Below are 21,505 nucleotides of genomic sequence, written 5' to 3'. Positions count from 1 at the left end.
TCTAGATATGCTTGATATGTTCGATTATAGTATGTTTCGATGTGTTGCGAACATTTTTCGATATGTTCTAGAATTAAATTAATGGTTGAACTTATGGTTGTTAATTTTTCAGTAAGTAGTATTTGTAAAAAAATTGTAAAAAATATTTTAGTATTTCATGATTGGTTTTGAACATTTGTAAAAATGTCTTAGTATTTCGTTAGTAATAGTTCTTTTATATTTGTTTTGAACATTTGTAAAAAAAAAATAGTATTTCATAATTATAGAAACTTTTCACAGCATCCATGTTTATTAGGTTGCATACCTTTTGTTGTTTTCACTAGATTATGAACTATTTTGAACATTTTATAACATGTTGTAGTCTAGTTTTGCATGATGAGTTTAAAGTGGAAAGCATTTTTAAGCACTGATAAAAGTATGTTTGCATATTTTGAATGGTTGTCGTAAAATTTCGATGGATTGTGAATATTTTCATATGTTTCAGAATGAAATGGTTGACTTAAGATTGTTAATTTTTCACAACACTGAGTCTTAATTGTTTGCATATTTATGATTGGTCTGAATAAATTTTTTTTTGTTGAAAACATTTAAAATAATGTTACATCCTTGCATGATGAGTTGTTTGGTGGAATAATTTTTTTCAACACATATCATATTTCGTTTGCATATTTAAAAATGTACGCTGTTTATTCTGAATATTTTTTTTATTTGTTTAGAATTTTACGTGTTTTCTGACAAAAGTCAATTTTGGGTTGCATATTTCGCATTGCTTTCAGTATATAATATTTGTTTTGTAAAACTATTACACTGTCGAGGAAAAATATAATTGTGGTTCTGACATATTGTTAGATGTTCTGCGCCAGGGTACTTCTGCTGTGAACAAGGGCAAAATAAAGTCCCATGATAAGGAGATTGAGGTCCTGGAAGATAATGTGATTCAATGGAGGTTGGCTAGGTAGTTTGTGGAAGTTGTGATTTTTTCGTGAACAAAAGTAATTATGTTATAGTTATTTTGTTAAGATTACATTGTTGTATGCACAATGTAAAAAGATGTTGGATGGTTTTTTCAGCAAATATAAAATTGTTCTGAGAAAGGGTTTATTTGGTTAACCACAAACTGACACAAGAGAATAATTTATAATTTGCTTAGAACAATTAAATATTTATCGAAATTGATTCAATATGGGTTGTATATGATGAACATGTATTTTGAAAATAACTTTCAGATGAAATATAAATTTGTGGAATGTTATGTACAACTTCTACACATATTTACGCATAACATCTTATTTAATGTTCTAGACAACTTCTATAGTGACAAAAACCTAAACTTATTTGCTCGAACCATTTAATTTAGTGTGTTAGCCCTAATTTGAGAGTCTTGATAACAAAAAATAGATGAGCAAACAACATAAATAGTAGTGTTATTACCAAAAGCGTTTTGTCAGTTACAAAACATAATATGTTTTATACTAACGTGGTTGGATGCATTTCTTGGGTTGGTATTGGTCTTTTTACATTTGTTGTGAACATATTAAAAAAGGGTTAATTCCGTTTTGGCCCCCGATTTGTGACCAACTGGCCGTTTTGGCCCCCATAAGTGTCCGGCAGTTCGTTTTGGCCCCAAAAAATTCCTAAATGGCCCCAAATTTTTTCAACCTCCCAATTTTACCCCCATGGCATTTCTGTAATTATCTTTTTTTTCTTTTTCTTTGTCCACCTCATCTAACAATCACCACATCACCTGTCCACCTCACCCTTCTTCTCCGGCGAAAGGTTGCCGGCCGGAATAAAAAATTCCGGCCGGCCACCTTTACCCAAAAAAAAAAAAAAAAAATTTTTTTTTTCTTCATCTTCTTTATTTCTCTCTCTTCTTCATCTCCTTCTTTCTCTCTCTTCTTCATCTCCTTCTTTCTCTCTCTTCTTCTTCTTTCTCTCTTCTTCTTCTTTCTCTCTTCTTCCTCTTTCTCTCTAACCCCTCTCTCTTCTCTCTCTATAACTCCGGCGAAGGGGCTCCGCCCCTTCGCCGGAGAACCAGACCTTGAAGGTCTGGTTGTAGAAACCAGACCTTCAAGGTCTGGTTGTAGAACCAGACTCGGTCTGGTTGGAAACCAGATCGGGATCTGGTTGGAAACCAGATCGGGATCTGGTTGGAAACCAGATCGGGATCTGGTTGGAAACCAGATCGGGATCTGGTTGGAAACCAGATCGGGATCTGGTTGGAAACCAGATCGGGATCTGGTTTTAAACCAGATCCCGATCTGGTTTCCAACCAGACCGGGACTGGTTGTAGAAACCAGATCTCGGTCTGGTTGGAAACCAGACCTTCAAGGTCTGGTTCTCCGGCGAAGGGGCTCCACCCCTTCGCCGGAGTTATAGAGAGAGAAGAGAGAGGGGTTAGAGAGAAAGAGGAAGAAGAGAGAAAGAAGAAGAAGAGAGATAAAGAAGAAGAAGAGAGATAAAGAAGAAGAAGAGAGATAAAGAAGAAGAAGAGAGAGAAAGAAGGAGATGAAGAAGAGAGAGAAAGAAGGAGATGAAGAAGAGAGAGAAATGAAGAAGATGAAGAAAAAAATTTTTTTTTTTTTTTTTTTTGGGTAAAGGTGGCCGGCCGGAATTTTTTATTCCGGCCGGCAACCTTTCGCCGGAGAAGAAGGGTGAGGTGGACAGGTGATGTGGTGATTGTTAGATGAGGTGGACAAAGAAAAAGAAAAAAAAGATAATTACAGAAATGCCATGGGGGTAAAATTGGGAGGTTGAAAAAATTTGGGGCCATTTAGGAATTTTTTGGGGCCAAAACGAACTGCCGGACACTTATGGGGGCCAAAATGGCCAGTTGGTCACAAATCGGGGGCCAAAACGGAATTAACCCATTAAAAAATGTTTTAGTATTTCATGGTGGGTCTTAATGTTGAAAATTGTTCACATCGTCGAGGCATATTCGTTTACATATTTTGCATTGGTTTCAGTAAATTATGTTTTATTGTGAACATTTTAAGAAATGTTATAGTCTAGTTTTGCAAGTGAGTTGTTGTGAACTTTTTTGTAAATGTTCTAGACTAACCTGGTTACATACATTTTTTTGGTTGGTATTATCTTTTTACATTTGTTGTAAACATATTTAAAAATGTTTTAGTAAAAAATGTTTTAGTAAATCATGGTGGCTCTTAATGTTGATAACTTTTCACAACATTGAGGCATATTCGGTTGCATTGGTTTTAGTAAATTATGTTCTTTGTGAACATTTTAAGAAATGTTACAGTCTAATTTTGCAAGTGAGTTGTTGTAAACATTTAATGTTTTGTACAACTTTGATGGATTCCTCGTATCATCTCATTTAATGATTTGTACAACTTTGATAGTGTTGAAACCATATATGAGTTGAGTAAATAACATAAATTCAACTATTAATCCCAAAAGTTTTGTGCCACTTACAAAAAGTAAAATGTCTCCAAACAAAAAATAAATGTCGAGACTAAACTAAATTGAATGTCGACTTAATATCTTCCAAGAGTATCTCAGAAGGCTTTCGTTCCACTCGAAAATATTTTTCCAGTGTGAGTAAACACGGGACCCCAAAACTCCGAAAATATAGCCTAAGAGCCTCCAAAAAGCTTTCACTATTGCTGGTTAAAAATCAGTACCAAAAAAGAATATCAGTAACAAACAAGAAAATTGTTTCGAGAACAAATCATAATATGCACAGGGAAGTACGAAAAATTTACTAAACATATTTATGCATGTTAAGACCAATATGCATGTCAAGACCAATATTGTTGCAACAAAGAAGTACGAAAGAATTTTGTTGCAACAAAATGTCACAAAACTTTTAGAACATATAAAGTATGTTCAAAACTTATAAAACATACACACACCGAAGTGTTCGGATAGAAACATTTTATGGTAACGTTGAGAATATACTCGTTTCATGGTAATTTTGATGAAAACATGTAACAAAATGCTCTGATAAGAGTGATTTTACTCATTGCATAAACATCGTTTTTACAATAAATTTAAAATGCTTAAAACACCTATCATTATTGTAAGTAAGCACAAAATTTGGGTTTTGTTGGTAACATTTATAAATAAATAAATAAAAATTTGAGTATGTTCGTTGTATCAACAACGTACTAACAACACTTTCAAGTTTGCTCGTTCCATCAAAATGGTTTCTCAACAAATTTAAAATGCTTAAAACACATATCAATCTCTGTAAGACACAAAATCTGAGTTTTTGTCGTAACATCTATAAAAATAAGTAAATATTTTTGAGTTTGCTCACTGTAATAACAACGTATTGGCGACATATTTAAAAATGCTTAAAACAAAAGTCAATTTGTCTGTTAAAAATCAACATCTGCTAAAAACGTAATTTTTAGAGAGAGAAACTGAAAAATAGATCTAAAAGTGTACATTTGTTTTCTTAGAAAAAAAAATGTGTGGATCTTTTTCTCTATGTTGAAAAAAATTATACAAAAAACTAAAGATGTAGATAGTTTGTAGAAAGTTTAAAGATACTTTGAAAAATGATTTTGAATGCAAAAAAAAAATGAATAATATAGAAATTTGAAGAAGATAGATTGAAAAGAGAAAAATAGAAAAGATGGATGATGCACAATACATTTGTTGCAACAAAAGATGAAGATAGAAAGATGAAATAAAAAATGAAGATGAAAGATAAAGATCAAGAAAAAAGATGAAGATCTAAAGAAGATGAAGACAAAACAAGATGGAGACTGGAAATACTTACATTTAGGAAGATGAAATGTTGAAAATGATGGAGATGATACATTAAACAAGATGAAGATGAAATCATATTTGTAGTCCTAATTTACGGCGAAGCAACTTTCGGATTTGGTCTCCTAAATCCAGTTATGGTGGAGAGAGAAATAAGGGAAGAAAGAGAAAATAAAGTGAAGGGGAATAAACTGAAGGAAATTGTCTAGTTAATAAAAATTTTGGTCTCCTCATGGTAGAGAGAGAAAATAAAGTGAAGAAAATGTGTTTGATATATATGGAAGGGTATTTGAGGTATTAGAGAAAATTTGGGATGCCTAGAGATGAGAAAATGCACATTGAGATCCGTATTTGGGGTTGATCTTTATTTATTTTTAAAAAATGGGTTTTCTGTGAATTATTAATACATAGTGGGCCTGGTTTTGTATTTGAACTCGTTTTTTGAGTTTTTGAATAAAAAAATCCCCAAAAAAAGATATGGTCTACCAATTTTTGTTCCTAAATTTGCCTCACATGAAGGAGGAGACATAAAAAAAGTCACATTAATTTTGTTTTTTTTATTAAATCACATTAATTTTGTTAAGTATTTGAAATTATTTCAACAAAAAAAAAAAGTATTTGAAATTCAGATCCCTTCCACTTTAACTAATAGAAATCTTAGATTTAACCAATAGAATGGACAACCAACTTCAGATCCCTTCAACTTTACAACCAAAATTTGTCTTCAACAAAAAACTAAAACCAGAGGAGTTACAGAAATACTCTAAGGGGTTTATTGCACGAGTTTGTTGTCCATATCCAATACCGATATGGAGTCTTCGTATTAGTTTCAGAAATACAGATCCACTATTTCATCGTGTGGAGATTGTTGGGGTGCCGGATCGAATCAACTCAGTTTTTCTACACCTAAAAAATGAGCTCATATGTAAGGCGATAGACAAAAAAAGACCATGGGTGGTAGCTGATTTCTTTACTATTATGAAGGAAATTGATTTTCCTTTTGTAGATGATGTGGAGCCTTTAAATCAAGAACCTTATGAAATCTATTTGAAAGGTATACCCCACTGCTTACAAAATCTTGAGGATATAGGTCAGCTTGTTGGTAGTATGGGCAGTATCATCAAGAACTATTCCTAGCAGTTTTAGGTTTACCACTTATACAGTGGTCAAAGTTTGGATCAATTTGAATGTTAAGGCCCCTTTGATTAAAGGAGCAGAAGTAGAACTAGATGGGATACCAAAGGAAATAACTTACTTTTATCAAGTATTTCCAAAGAATCTGTGTGTTTTTTGTCGTATTTTGGATCATACTGAATCGGTTTGTCATGCTATTGAGATTTCTTCACCGGTTCATCATACTGGTTCTCCCAACAGATCAGAGTATGCAAATAGCCATTCAAGAGGTTGGAGATGTCAAGCTGGATATCAGATACCCCACTCCCCTTTGGATATCACACAATTACTTTTTGCGGATGATTGCGTTCTCTTTGATAAAAATGACCTCACTGTTATCGACACTTTAAAATCTATTTTGCATGATTTTGGTTTTGCCTCGGGGCAAAAAATAAATTATGATAAGTCTAGTATTTTTTTAGTGCTAACAAACCAAATAAGTTCAAAAAGATAATTAGGGGATCTTTGCATGTTAAATTACTTGACCCTAAAGATAAATATTTAGGCACACAACTTTTTATAAACTCTAGAAAGATTGATACTTTTAGATCTATCCTAGATAGAATTCAACTTAAGCTATCTTCCTGGAAGAATAGCTTCTTGTCTCCAGCCGCAAAAACTATAGTGGTGAATACTATAGTGGTTGCAGTCCCTAAATACCAAATGCAATGTTTTAAGCTACCTAAAACAATTTGTACTAAAATAGAACAAGCCCAACGAGCATTTTGGTGGGGAAAAAAATCATACACTATTCCTTGGCATAATATTATTAAACCAAAATCTCAGGGAGGTTTAGGTATTCTTTTTTTTTTTGTTGAAATGGGAGGTTTAGGTATTCATAAAATAGAAAATGACAATATAGCGATGTTAGCTAAACTAGCTTGGACTTTATCGGCTCATCCTACTAAACCTTGGTGTCATTTCCTCAAAAACAAATATTTTTCGACACAAGCTTTTCCTGGTATTACAAAGTCTTCTCACTCTTGGTTCTGGAAGTCTCTTCATAATATGTTTAAGATTATTAACACTTATACTATCTGAGAGGTCCATACGGGTATAGATATAGATATTTGGATGAAAAATTAGATTCCTGACACCGTTTTTCCCGTACCAAATACTTATGGTTCGACTTTATCTACAGTTTCTCAACTAATTAGCAATAATACTTGCCATATACCCACGCTTCAAAATACTTTTGAGCCTCATTTAGTCAACCACATTACTTCTATTAAATTAAACCACAAACTAAAAGATACTAGAAGATGGAGCTTAACGAAAAATGGGGAATTCACGGTTTCTTCTTTATACAAAGCTCTTAGCGTACCTCACCCACTCCCTCAAGTAGATTCTATCTTTTGGAACCATCTTTGGCACATTGAGGCTTTGCCGCGTGTCATTCTTTTTATTTGGAAATGTTGTGTTCAAGCGTTACCTCTTAATGATCGTATGTGTTATCTTATTAAATGCTCCAATCTTTGCCCTTTATGTCATAAAGATATTGAAACATATTTACATCTTTTTCTGCACTGTGAATATGCTAGAAGCATTTGGTTTTACTTCGGCATCATAACTGATCGAATTCATGTTGTTAATACGAAACAATGGACTGCATCTTGGTTCTCTAGCATGCATTCTTCAGTCCAAGTAAATACTACTCTTTTCTCTACAATATTATGGCATATATGGAAGCACAGGTGTACTTACGTGTTTGAGGGAATCCTTGCCTCGCCTCAAACCACAATTACAAATATACAACAAACCATTTACTTGACAGGTCTCTATCTTTTCCCTACTAAAGAACTCCCACCAAGACACTCCGAACCTTCACGCAACCTATGGCAACCACCACCTTCAGATTATGTTAAAATAAATGTGGATATTTCCTTTATCAAAGTGGGACAGCCTGCTGCTATAGGATTAGTGATTCATGATCAATCTGCTACGTTTTTTCTTGCCAAAACAGAATCAATCCTCTGCAGATCAAGTGAAGAAGGAGAATGCCGAGCACTTTTGCTTGCCCTAGAATGGGCACTTCAGCTCCAGCTCTCAAAGGTTATTATTGAAGCCGATTCCAAGGACGTGATTGACGCAGTCAATTCGAATCATAACTCATGCAACTGCATGACGCGAGCTACTATTTCTGAGATGTTGGAGTTCAAAAGTTTATTTGTACAGGTTACTTTCGTCTGGATAGCTGGAAACTCAAATAGGGTGGTTGATGTTTTAGCTCGTACAGCCCGAGCAAATGAACTTTATGCTACTTGGAGGTCTGTTCCAAGTTTTTTGAGTTCCTTTTATAAGGACAATACTTTTGTATACCCTTCTTTTTAATCCAATGATATTCTAGCTTCCTATAAAAAAAAAAGTATTTGAAATCTTGCCCTGAGATGAAATGACGAGAGTTTGTGATCACTGTTACTGGGGTAGACATACAATATGAGGAAAACTAAAACGTATGGGATCCTATCACATAAGCTAACATCCCTACATACTACAGTCAAATGCTCCTAGTCTAATAGCTAAACAACAAAACGTGACCTGATACCACCTACAAATATGACTATATACAATTACAGTACTTTTTTGGGTAGATTCCATTTTGGCCCCCTAAAGATGACCAACTGACCAAAATGCCCCCCTAAAGATGACCAACTTCTAATATGGCCCCCTTTTTCGTTTTTCCGTCTTTTCCACCGTTAGGCGTTAGTGAGCTGGCCTTTTCTTACCAAATTTACCCCTGCCCGCATATCTTTACAAATCTTTAAGGTCAGACCAAAATATTTATTATTCCTAGGTTGTCCAATCAATTCAAATCAACTTTACTAACCATCAATAACCCTTCAACTACTCACCATAAATACCCACAAACACATCCATTAAAATCAAGGAACAAAATCCTTCGTACCCTACTTTATTTTCTCCATGAAACCTGCTTTGGGTCATCATCGTTTGGGGCCAATTCCTTCAACACTCAACGAATCCATGGGTTGAGGTAATCTTTTATCTCTTATATGGTTATATTTATCCAACTGAATTAGAACAAGATCCAGATCAAGATGGTTATATTTATCCAACTGAATACGAATTGCTATTCGGAGAATTCACAGAGCATGAAAGCTCTCTTATATATTCTCCACCAGCTGCAAAATCTGTTACGAGAATGCTGTTTGTGCAGTTTGTAAAGATGATATAGCCATTAAAGAGTCGGTAAAGAAGCTTCTGTGTACTCATATCTACCATGGAGGCTGTATTTTGCCATGGTTGAGGATCCGAAATACGTATCCTGTTTGTCGATATGAATTACCGACAGATGATCCTGATTACGAGAGAATGAAGACCCAGAGAGCCAATAATAATAACATCTCAGATAATAATCAGGTTAGACATGATTTTGAAATGTTTCCTTAGCTATACTAGATTGTGCATATAATATAGATAAATGAAAGAATGTTTCCGTCTTTTAGTTTGAATTTGCTTGTTCTTTTCTGTTACCCTTCTTGTTGTTGTTGTTTAAGTGAAAGAATGTTATGGTTATTGGATAATAATCTTAGAAATTTCCAAATAAGTGAAATGGAATTGGTTTTTTTAAGCTTGAGCAATACATATTTTTCTCCATGTTCTTCACAAGTCTTGTTGTTTCTCTAACATTGTGTGAATTTATTATTCATCACTAGATACATATTTTAAAGGGGAGAGAGTGTATCTCTTTTTGGGGCAACAAGTACACTATTAAAGAAAGAACAAGCTCATCTGAGGTCAGGCTCGTTCTTGAACCTTCTTCCCCAATACTTCATCACCACCGAAACAAGTTTGCCACTTCTATAAAGAGGAAGAGAAAGAAATTCCTCACTACCAGCTTGGATTTGATTTCAGTTTCTTCAATTGGGAGTAATTGTTTTCTAAGATGAGTGAGCCAAAGTATGCTTACTCATACCCAACTCAAGGTGTGATAATCTTATATTTTACTTCATGATTCAGTTACCCTTTTCATGTGTTCATCTTGAGGGTGTAAAGTTTCTTCTTTCTTCTCTTATTAGTGAGGATAAAAAATTGGTTATTAATGGTGGGTTTTCTATCTAGGTTATTATCAGGGGCCCCCTGTCATGGCACCACCTCAATATCAATATGCAGCTCCACCACCAAGATGTGAACAATAAATATTTTGGTCTGACTTTAAAGATTTGTAAAGATATGCGGACAGGGGTAAATTTGGTAAGAAAATGCCAGCTTACTAACGCCTGACAGTGGAAGAGACGGAAAAACAAAAAAAGTGATCATATTGGAAGCTGGTCATCTTTAAGGGGCCATTTTGGTCAGTTGGTCATCTTTAGGGAGCCAAAATGAAATTAACCCTACTTTTTTAATGAAATATCTCTTTCACGGATAGGAACCCTTTCACATCAACACGTAGACCTACCTTTTTCTCTTATCATCAAGATATCTTGGCCCAAGTCCGGATTTGGAGTAGATAGGCTAAAATGCTTAGGCACTTCTCCCAATTTGTACTCAATTCGGCAGCCTACAATAATTTCACAACAGAGTAAGTCCTACAAACTTGTGAAAGATTCTTAATTTATTCGTAATAATCACAATAATCCTAGCGCAAACAAATCAAATGAGAGAACACTAACTATATAAACATGGAAATAAAAATATGCATAGCAATTGGAGAAGGATGTGGTTTTATTAGAAATTAAGATTTACGGATGAGAATTAAACAATTTGAGATCTATTGATGTAAGTTATAAAATGACACAAAAAATCATGTCATTTGTTACATAAATGTCAATCGCTTTATTCGTGAGTTGCACTAACCTTTATATCTAGGGAAGAAAGAACTAGTCTAAATCTGTTTTAGAGAGACTTTTTTTGTTCGAAATTTGAGAGAGTTTTTACCTTGGTATTAAATAAATTTCTTATGACCATTAAAAGAACATCATTCATGAATCATGAATAAAATAATTTTGAACAACATTTCCATGGCCCAGCTGGTTGTAGAAAACGTACTAATCTTACTATTCCGTCTACATTCATCCATCATTTTGTTGCCATCAATTCCTCTTGTATATCTAATACCAAATTTACCCTTAAATTTCCTCTTAAGCTTTCATCATTAAAATGGATATGGTGGTAATTAGCCAGACACCCATTTCCACCTCATTTTCTATATAACAAAAACAGGGATGATTCTGTTTCTTGTAGTTTTTTCTTTCCCAACTCCAAACCAAGAAGATGAAGCCGGCGAAAGATGCCGGAACATTGGCACCTTTACTACCGGAGATAAACAGTTCGGCCATAGAGAGGAATTCCTCATCAAACGGCGCATCTGTTTCAGGCGCAGTGTTCAATGTGTCAACGAGCATCATTGGTGCCGGAATTATGTCAATACCGGCGACACTTAAGGTATTGGGTGTAATTCCGGCGATGATTCTTATCGTGATTATAGCTGTATTGTCTGACATCTCCGTCGACTTCCTTCTTCGGTTTACAAATTCCGGCAAGTCAGCTACGTACGCAGGTGTAATGGGTGAGTCATTCGGTCGGGTCGGGTCGGTTTTGTTACAGATCTTCGTTATGTCAACTAATCTTGGGAGTCTCATAATCTACCTGATTATTATTGGTAACTACTGATCCTATGCTTCTTCTAAATACTAATCGTGTATGATTTTTTCTTTAATTAATTAAGGGTGGATATGAGTTTGTAGGTGATGTACTGTGTGGGAGTGGGAGCACTGAATCAGTGGATGGGAGTACGGTAGAACACTTGGGAATATTACAAGAATGGTTTGGGAGTCATTGGTGGAATACAAGAGCTGTTGCTATTCTATTGATAGTCATATTTGTCATGCTCCCACTTGTCCTCCTAAAACGTGTTGGTAAGTAAGTTACATATTTGTCATCCTCAAACTGAGTAGTCCGAGGACCACGGATTCGCACAGTCTGAGAATTTACCGACATCAATTCGTGATATTCAAGTCCAACACAAATCAAACACAGTCTGTGTTATTCAAGCCCAACACTAATCAGACACAGTCTGAGTACTCTTGGGCTGCCCAAAGAGTCAAGTGCGAAGAGAGGGTGACTCAAGAGTAAAATAGAGGGCCCCAAATCCCACATACAACTCTAAACTATATATACGTAGAGAGAGATAGAACTAGCTTAGTATCTTGTGACACGAAAGTCTATTATTAGAAAAGGGTAATGAGTGATCACAAATCCCCCACTATCAATAGACTTCGAGCTTTGCCTAATTAGAGATCGTGACATCAATTCACCTCAGGTCACACATTAATGACCCATCGATTGAGATAATGACAATTCTCAATTGTGAGATTTCCTAATGTATCGTTAGGTTGTAACTTTATCTTATCTTTACTGATCTAGTATCTAACACCAAAATTAAAAAATAATCATAAACTTATATGATACAATCACTTAAAATTTGTAAATTGGGAACGTAGAGAGAGTAGGAAGACATAAATACAACATCACGTATTCTCATTCGTACGAGTATTTGATTATAATTGCAGAGTCGTTGAGCTACACTTCCGCAATATCAGTTTTCTTGGCTGTGTTGTTTGTTGCGGTTAGCACTGGGATGGCTATCTCTGCCCTCTTGCAAGGCAAAACAAGGAGCCCTAAGCTGCTACCTCACGTCACTAACCAATCCTCATTTTTCGAGCTTTTCACTGCCGTGCCCGTCATTGTCACAGCCTTCACCTTCCATTTCAACGGTAAACCATTCTACAAAGAGAAATGCTATTTGGCCCGCAAATGGGGGCCGGTCACAGCCCGAAAGCTGATGTCCTGGGCTCCCATTGGTTCAGGCGTTTTTCTCTCCACATGCCCGCACTAATCCGGCCACATCAGCTTCCGCGCTGTGGTCGGCCCCCATTTTCGGAACAAATAGCATATATGTTCTAATTTATTTAATCTCATTAAAATCCAGAATTCTAATTTTTCAAGTTAAATTCAGTTCATCCGATAGGAGCAGAATTGAATAAACCTTCTGATATGGTACTGGCCGTGCGAATATCACTGGTTCTGTGCGCTATAATATACTGTGCTGTTGGGTTCTTTGGGTATTTACTATTTGGAGAATCAACAATGGCTGATATATTAGCAAATTTCGATCAGAATTTTAGTTCAACAGTGGGATCACTGCTTAATGACACAGTTCGTTTAAGCTATGCGCTTCATCTAATATTGGTGTTCCCTCTTCTCAATTTCTCATTGAGGGTGAATATCGATGGACTATTCTTCCCCAAGTGGCCTCTTTTGGCTTCTCACAACGCACGCTTCTTGCCGCTTACCTTCTTCCTTCTTGTGTTCATCTACATAGCTGCCATTATTATTCCAAATATATGGTACTTCTTTCAGTTCATTGGTTCCACAAGTGCCCTATGTGTTGCCTTCATCTTCCCCGGTGCCATTGCTCTTCGGTAAATTTCCCTCTCTTTACATATACCGTTATCCCCCAACGTTGATTATATACTACAATGAGCATGACCTAATTGGTTTTGTTTTTGTTAATGCAGGGATGCTCATGGAATAGCAACTAGAAGAGACAAGATTTTGGCAACTGTAATGATAGGCTTGGCTGTTATAGCAAGTTCTATTGCCATTACATCAAATATAACAAAGTTAAGTTAGCATTGATGTAACTATAGTCTATTTGTTATTGTAAAATTGTTTTTTTTTAACCAGAAGAAGCTATTGATTTGTATCATGCATTTCCATGTGTGTACATACTCAGAAAAGAATAGATGAATATAAAAACAACACAATCGAATCTCAGCGAGATAATCGCCGGATTAGTAGCATAAATAATTACCAAAGGGTCTCCTCTCTGCAAATTAAACAACTAATAAGATAATAAAAGAATCAAATCCCACCAACTCATTAGTTATGTAGATCCATCATTTTCTATCCATCATGACAGAATCAATCAATTACAAAAACCACGTCAGTTTGATGATCTGAACTCTAATAAAAAAAAATTGGCTATACACAAAATGGGAGTCAACTTTGGGATGCCAGTAGACCTGTTTTGCCAGTAAACAAAATGGAAGGCGCCTATATAATTACCTACTCTTTAGGGAGTAAGGGCTACATAGTAAGAGCGCCCGCAAGAGATCTACCCCCCTCCTCCTCCCCGATTCCAAGCATTCTCCATCCTACCTACCAAATTTATGGTGTTGGAGCAACCAGTCTGTTGTAGGCCAAAAAAACTATTTTTTCACCCAAAATTTTCAGTCCTAGCTTAACCTCAAAAATTCAGCTCCAATCTCAGACTCTCTTGTGGCCTAAAATTTAAAATTTTAATTTCTTAATTTAGTTAATAAGTTCGATTAAACAACATTGATTATAACTAATAACTGATCAAAAACTCATGTGCGTATGTTGATGCTTTGCATGCTCATTATATTCTGCTTCAATTTTTTGCCAAAGTACTTTATATTTCTGACAATTTCCGACAACCGCATCAAATGTGATTTTCAAAAAGAATTTGTAAGTAAAATATCTTCATCTGGTTTATACGGTTTCGTTTAGTAATCTTGGTTGAAATTGTGTCTTCTTGTCCATAAATCATCAAAAGTTTAAGCTAATATCGAAAGAACGTGTGGAGATGTTTCGTCGTCATCATTATCTCTTAATTCAACCGACGGGAAAGGAGGAGACAATATTTCCATAAAACTTTGGCCGGACATTTCGCCAACATCTCGGGAATCCATTATAGGAAAATCGAAATTAGAGATTGAATGGGAAAGATAGAAAAGATTGGAAGAGATTAAAGAGATGAAAATAAAGAGTGGGATGAGATGAATGAATGGATTCAACCCCTACTTATAGGAACCCATTTCTAGCCGTTGGATTTGCTCCAACGACTAAGGGTGATCCCCCAACATAACCGTTGTGATGTCCCAACAGTCATGTTGGGGACTTCAACCGACCCTAAACCCTGGGTCGGGTGAAGAGATCGGTTGTGAGTCAGCCCCAACTAACTGGGGTTCAGCCGACGCAGGTTGGACCTGCACATGCTCTTAGGATCAACTCACAACACTCCACTACTCACAACACTGAAATGTGTCGGAGACCCACCCATTTTTATTATGTTTTGGTCTTTTATGTAAATTAAGTTTAGAGTTAGGTCCTTCCAAGTTTATACAAGTGTAGTTTTAAGTCCTATGTGTAAATTAAATTTATGTATTAGTTTCGATTTGTAGCTTTTGTTAATTGTTGTATTTTGTTTCCATAATGTAGTGTACTAATTAATGTAGTTCAAATTGTGCATTAGTATTGTAATTAGTTGTTGTATTGTGTTTCCATTAGGGGTGCTTCTAAAGGCACCTGGCCAAAAGGCTGTTAGCATCCGGAAATTTTAGTGACTCGGGTTGATAGTCATTGACTCGAGTTTTCTATAAGCACCAGATTTTTAATATGGGTGATGTCCACCTTCGTTAGCTCTTTTTCCTTCTTCTGTTGTTCAAATTGGGAACTACTACTACCAATAGCTCTAGAAGATGAAGAATTTTTATTATAAGACCTCAAAATTTTTATGCAAACTCTCATCCGACCCACCTAAAAGTTGGTGGTGGTTCTGCTATTGATGGGGGGTTCAGGTACAAACAAGGGAAGAGGAGAAGATTCACATGCTTCTTGTTGTTGTGGTAGTTTATGTAGCTTTGGTATCTTTGTAGAAGATGGTGAGTGATTGGACTGATGATTCTGGTTTCTCCATTCACTGAGATGGTAGTAGTCCATGAAGAGAGAGAGAGAGATAAAAATGGTATGTTTATGCAAGTGGTCTTTATGCAGCTGCTAATATGAAGAGAGAGGGAGACATGAGCAGAGAGGAGGTAGTGCAAAGACTTAAATTTCTCACAAGAAACTGAAGTAATGTCTGTTTTTTTGGCCAGTAGAGATGCCTAGAATACTTGACGAAGGAGTCAGAGAAGAATACAAGTGAGAGATAAAAATAAATAAAGCCTACTAGTAGAAAAACAAGGGATTTATTCAGGGGATACTTACCAAATTGAACATTGTTAAATTATGGGGACAGAACCAGGAGTATTGGGAACCTAAGAATGGATGGATGGAGAGAGAGAATTCTGATTGAATGATTCATGTGCTTGTAGATGTCGGGGAGAGAGAGAGAGAGAGAGAGAATTCTGATTGAATGAATGGTCTAAGTATACAGAAAGTTTGAAATTTCCCAATTTTGTTTAGATTTTGTGAGAGATGGATGGAGAGGTTAGGGTTAAGTTGGCTTTGACCGGTGCCTACATAGTTATCGGGTGCTAACAGAGAAAGGAGCAGTTGGGCCTGGTGCTAATAGAGATGGATGCTAACAGCCTTTTGGCACGGTGCCTTTAGAAGCACCCTTCCATTAGTATTTTATAAATGCAGTAGGTTGCGTTAGTAGTATTTAATTGTATTAGTTTCGATAAGTAGTTTAATAAGTATAGTAGTTCCGGTTTGTAGTATTAAAATAAGTGAAGTAGTTTCACTTAGGTGCTGTTTCTTTTTTTTTTTTTGCTTTTTTTATGTCTGAATCTAAATTGGTTGAATCTCAATACTTTAAAAGTTAGATGTTTGTTTTCTAATTTGAATAATTATGTCTCAATTAAACATTTGACATTTATACCCTCTCTCTTTAATAGAAAACAAACCCTAAAACAACCCTTTTTAAATAAATCTCTCTCTTCCCGCGTTCTTTCTCCCCCAATACTGAGTGTCGTAGGAACTCATCTCTCTCTCTCTCTCTCTCTCTCTCTCTCTTTCTCCATTTGCTTGTTGCCATAAGAACTCATCTCTCTCTTGCTCTCTTTCTCCTTCCCTCATGCTCTCTTGAACCATAAGTCAAAAAAAAAAAAAATCGAAAGAAGAAGAAATGGATCTTTTGGGGTTTCAGGGTTTTGAATGGATTTTCAGCTTTTGGTGTAGAGTTTTGAATGAACATTTTTTGTTCAAGCTTTTCTTTTTAGGGTTTGATGGATCTAACTTATCTCTACTGTGTTTGTTTTAGGATTTTAATTCTAGGGTTTTGAATGGATCTCACTTGATCTCTACTATTTTTGGGTTTAGGGTTTGAACTCTAGGACTTTAAAGGGATCTAGAGAGATAGACATCAATAGAGTATGAGAGGGAGAGAAGTTTGTGGTTGGTGGTGGCGGTGAGTGGTGGTGTGGTTGGTGGTGGTCGGTGAGTGGTGGTGTGGTCGGCGGTGGTTTTGGTGGTGGTCGTGGTAAGTTGTTAAGTGAAAGACAAGATTATGGAGAAGTAATTTCTGAGATTTGACAGGGGTATATTTGTCTTTAGGACATTTTCAGATGCTAGGCTTCTATTTCAGACTTGTTTTAAAGTCTGAAATGAGTGGCCATTCATTCAGCCAAATTAGACAAATATGCAAATCAAAATTGGAACTGGCTCAATTCGCAAAGTTAGAAGCCTTTGCACAATTTGCTTCTGATTTGGATAAAGCTACTCAGAATCAATTGGCGATAGGTCAACGATTAAGTGAATTGCTCAAACAATCCCAATCAGCCCCTCTCACGGTGGAAGAACAGATAGTGACTATTTATACCGGAAAGAATGGATATCTCGATTCGTTAGGAATTGGGCAGGTAAAGAAATTCCTCGTTCAATTAAGGACTTACTTAAAAACGAATAAACCTCAATTGCAAGAAATCATATCTTCTACCAAGACATTCACCAAGGAAGCAGAAGTTCTTTTGAAAGAAGCCATTCAGGAGCAGATGGAACGTTTTATACTTCAGGAACAAAGATAAAGAAATTGATCACTCTTAATACAAGGGAAATCATTGATAAACGTCTCTGATTCAAATCATTCAAAATATCTTTCTTGACCTTGGCATGGAAATCCAAAAAAAATAGATGAAACAAATAGCTCAAATTTGAATTGGGTCCCAATTCAGATTTCAGATGTAAAAATATAAAAAAACAAACAACACCTTAGTATTTTAATAAATTAATTGTTGTAATGTTTAATTTTATTTTATTTTAAAAATAAGAATAAAAAATGAGATTTGGTGGGATGAACCGTGATGAGTTTTCACCCTTGGGATTAATAGTATTTTTTGTTTGAGAAGTCCATGTAACAGTTAATCGTGGTTTATCAATGATAATAAACAGGGGCGGAACCAGGATTTTAGGTCCGGGAGGGCAAACATATAACTTAAATTGGTAAAAGAAAATGCAAAGAAGTTATACAAATTCTATCTTCTACTTAAAGACTTATTTTCTACTCACCAAATGACAATCTAAAGCCATATTGAAGTACTAAAGTAGTTCCACAAATAAAATCAAGAAAGTAATACCTGATGAGAATGAAATATAGTTTTTTTCCTCCATCAGATATCCTCTTATACTAAAGTTTCAATCTAAGAATAGATGAACCCCACCTTAAGATTAGATTAAACATGATAACATCAACAAATCAATATCATAAAGTAAAGCAGATGAAGTAGGATAAGTTTGAGCTACACAAACCCACATTAAGGCTAATAAAAATTCATACTGCTGATGTCGAAAATTGACCTCCCGTTAAATCAGCATGAAAAAGGGAGTTGATGCATGACAGCCTCCGTTATGATGGTATATTCTGTTGTGAGAGGAGAGATTCCTCTGTTCAGCCCTGATTTCCTGCTCTGCTTTTCTGGTCCAGCTCCTCACTCTTTGCTCCAGTTCCTCGCTCCTTGCTCCTTGCTTCTTGTTCGCCTGTTCCCGAGGGGGGAAAACCTGCAAAGGGTTCGAAAACCGCTCCGACGCTCAAAACAGTCAGGGTGCTCTTTGCAGTAAAAGAATGAATATTGATCGATCCTTTTGGGGGGCAAGTTATCGGAACTCTGAGTATTGGGTGATCTTTTCGGGTTGAAGAGATCGTGTCCTGTGAAGGACGATATGGGGGGCCTTTTATAGGCGAAGTTAGGCCAACTATAATTAGTGGCGGTGGTGAGGCGGTTGCCGTCAAACAATAAGGGAAGTTTCCTCTTTAGCGTATCTAGGGTTTCTCTTTGAGTCTATCCCGGATCTTTGATAAGCGAAAGTTCCTAAGTTCAAGGATACTTTGTATGTATCTTGCCGGAGTGATAGACTCTAAAGGAGAAGTTTCCTCCTTTAGATACGTGGAGTTCAATCGGGCTTAAACACTTCAAGATATGCGGCCGACTGAGATCTTTCTAGAAAGTTCGGGATTAAGTCTTTAGGTCGCGCAACGCTGATATCTCCCCAGTTCTGGGCGTAAGATATGGGCCGAACCTGTGGAGACCCCCTTTTTCCTTTTGAGACTCCAGGGCTGATCTATCCATGTCAAAGGCTTTTCATGCAGAGCTGGTTTCTTCCGACCGACCTCCCAATTAGGGGAAAATGTGGTGGATCGTTGGGTATCTAGTTGTCCTGCTGTCTTAAGCCGAATCGATCCAAGAGACTTCAAGTCTGATCTTGACTCTTCAGAAGTTAGTCAACGTCTGAACATTTTGTGCATCATCACATATGATTTTCACGAAATTGGTAAATAAAATTTAAAGCATAATCTATTCTGTACTTTAATGATTAGTAAAATTCATAAGATATGCTTCTTCCAATTCTACAACAAAACCCATGAACAAAATTAGCTTTCTTGGTAAAAAAGAATAAGATTTTCATCAAACTAACAAAACCAAAACCCCCTGATTGAACTCTTGCCTGAATCTGACTGATAAGCGGAATGAAGTAGGACTGCATTCCGCTTATCAGTCTGATTCATGCAAGAGTTCAATCATGGAAAGTCAGGACTCTCACTTATGCAGGTAGACTCGTACTTATGAAAACATAATTGGGCAGCATGCTTATTTTCTGGTCATCGGTACTCGTCTTACCGAAGCGTGTTTTCAGAACTATAAATCAGATTATCAACCGGTTTCTCTGGAAGGGTCTCGGAGAAGGAAGTAATAAGCCAGCAGTTTGTTCGCAAGATGTATGTCTACCGAAGAGTGAAGGGGGCCTCGGACTCAGGGATATCGAGACGATGAATTTAACACTCAACCTGAGACATGTCTGGGATATTGTTAGTAATAAGAACACATTATGGGTCCGATGGGTGAAGAAATATCTCATTAGGACCATGAAGATTCAGACTTCCGGCTCTTGGTGCTGGCGACGAATTTTGGGTTGTAGGTTGGCTAAGGATATGGTTAAATATATTATACATGATGGGTGTAATACTTATTTCTGGCGGGATGTGTGGCATCCTTTTGGGTCATTGGCCGAGTATTTTGCAATCCCTGAGCGAGTTGCAACTAATTTGAGGGAGGAAGCTTTGGTGTCTGATTTCTTAATTAACGGTCGATGGGTGGTCAACCGACATGAACGCCATGCTCTCGGCGAAGTGTTCAATACATTGGAAATGGTTGAAGTAGGTGGACTAGATAGAGACTCGGTGGTATGGAAAATCACAACCTCAGGAGTTTACACGGTAAAAGATACTTATAACCATATTCACCGGAAAGGACATCGAGTTACATGGGCACGTTTAGTGTGGGGTATAGAAGGCATCCAAAGCACTCTTTCATAGTTTGGATTGCACTCAGAAGAGGGTTGAAAACCAAAGTCAAACTACGAACGTGGGGTCTCGAGGTGGACGAGGTATGTCCTCTCTGTCAAACGGCTCCGCAAACTGATGAGCACCTACTATTTCAATGTAACTACTCTTTAAAGGTCTGGCCCGACCTGCTGGACATGTTTGGAATTCAGCGAAATCACACTGGAGTTTGGCATGAAGAAATTGATTGGTGTGTTCAAAATTTCCATGGATCTACGTTGCTAGCAGAATGGGTGTGTTGGTATTCTCAGCATACATCTATCATGTTTGGGCCGAACGAAATAATCGAGTTTTTCGAGGAGAACAACGCTCTACACAGGTAGTCTTACGGGAGGTGGTTAGTGAGATCAAGATAAAAGTTACAACGTGGAAACAAAAACCTATCTCGTCAGGAGAGGCTCGACAGATCTTAGCTAGATGGAACTTGGATATCCCACTCATATTGAGGGTACCCAAAACCTGCAAGTGGCAAAACCTAGCCATAGACCAAGTACTTATTAACACTGGCGGCGCATTTGATACTACTAAAGGGGGCTTTGGAGCGATTCTTCGAGACTCATCTGGAGAGCCAATTGTCGCAGCAGCAGCCATGGTAGACCGGGTGTCGGTCCTCACCCATGAGCTACAAGGAGTAAAACTCGGTCTCCAACTAGCAATTAAGTATGGACGACGCCGTGTAATGGTAGCAACCGACTCCTCTCTTACAGTCGGTATTCTGACTACTATAGGCAACCAACCCCCGTGGCAAGCTTTACGATTGGTTCGTGAAATTAAAGATTTATGGGCACAGTTCGAAAATTGCAACATTATGCATGTGTATCGTGAGACGAACCAAGCTGCGGACTACCTTTCAAAGATGCAACAACATATGGGTACATCTGAAATGATACCGGTAGATTTTCCAGAGGACTTACTCAAAATTGTGAGGGAAGACAAACGAGGTGTAATTAGAATTCGGTATACTTAGAGTTCGTACTGTCTAGTCTATTTGCTTTT

The 21,505-nt window shown here is 36.7% G+C and overlaps 3 protein-coding genes across 3 annotated transcripts; all 3 read left to right on the top strand.

Annotated features, from left to right (window-relative positions):
- Positions 1 to 7,533: 7,533 nt before the first annotated feature.
- LOC147557775 (uncharacterized) lies at positions 7,534 to 8,238 on the top strand. Its single transcript, XM_086658935.1, has one exon. The coding sequence runs from the start codon at positions 7,534 to 7,536 to the stop codon at positions 8,236 to 8,238; it is 705 nt and encodes a 234-aa protein (XP_086515061.1).
- Positions 8,239 to 10,951: 2,713 nt separating this feature from the next.
- LOC147557774 (amino acid transporter AVT6C-like) lies at positions 10,952 to 13,640 on the top strand. Its single transcript, XM_086659367.1, has 5 exons — positions 10,952 to 11,527; positions 11,613 to 11,783; positions 12,438 to 12,641; positions 12,884 to 13,349; positions 13,446 to 13,640. The coding sequence occupies exons 1-5, from the start codon at positions 11,140 to 11,142 to the stop codon at positions 13,558 to 13,560; spliced, it is 1,344 nt and encodes a 447-aa protein (XP_086515493.1). The 5' UTR covers positions 10,952 to 11,139; the 3' UTR covers positions 13,561 to 13,640.
- Positions 13,641 to 20,032: 6,392 nt separating this feature from the next.
- Positions 20,033 to 20,482, top strand: LOC147557773 (uncharacterized). Its single transcript, XM_086658934.1, has one exon. The coding sequence runs from the start codon at positions 20,033 to 20,035 to the stop codon at positions 20,480 to 20,482; it is 450 nt and encodes a 149-aa protein (XP_086515060.1).
- The last annotated feature ends 1,023 nt before the right edge of the window (positions 20,483 to 21,505 follow it).

The sequence above is a fragment of the Eschscholzia californica genome, unplaced genomic scaffold (assembly GCF_041429995.1).
Source record: "Eschscholzia californica isolate CP2 unplaced genomic scaffold, dmEscCali1.0.p SCAF_2, whole genome shotgun sequence".
NCBI lineage: Eukaryota > Viridiplantae > Streptophyta > Magnoliopsida > Ranunculales > Papaveraceae > Eschscholzia > Eschscholzia californica.
The sequence above is the reverse complement of the archived record's forward strand: the minus strand, read 5'-3'. Positions and strand labels throughout refer to the sequence as shown.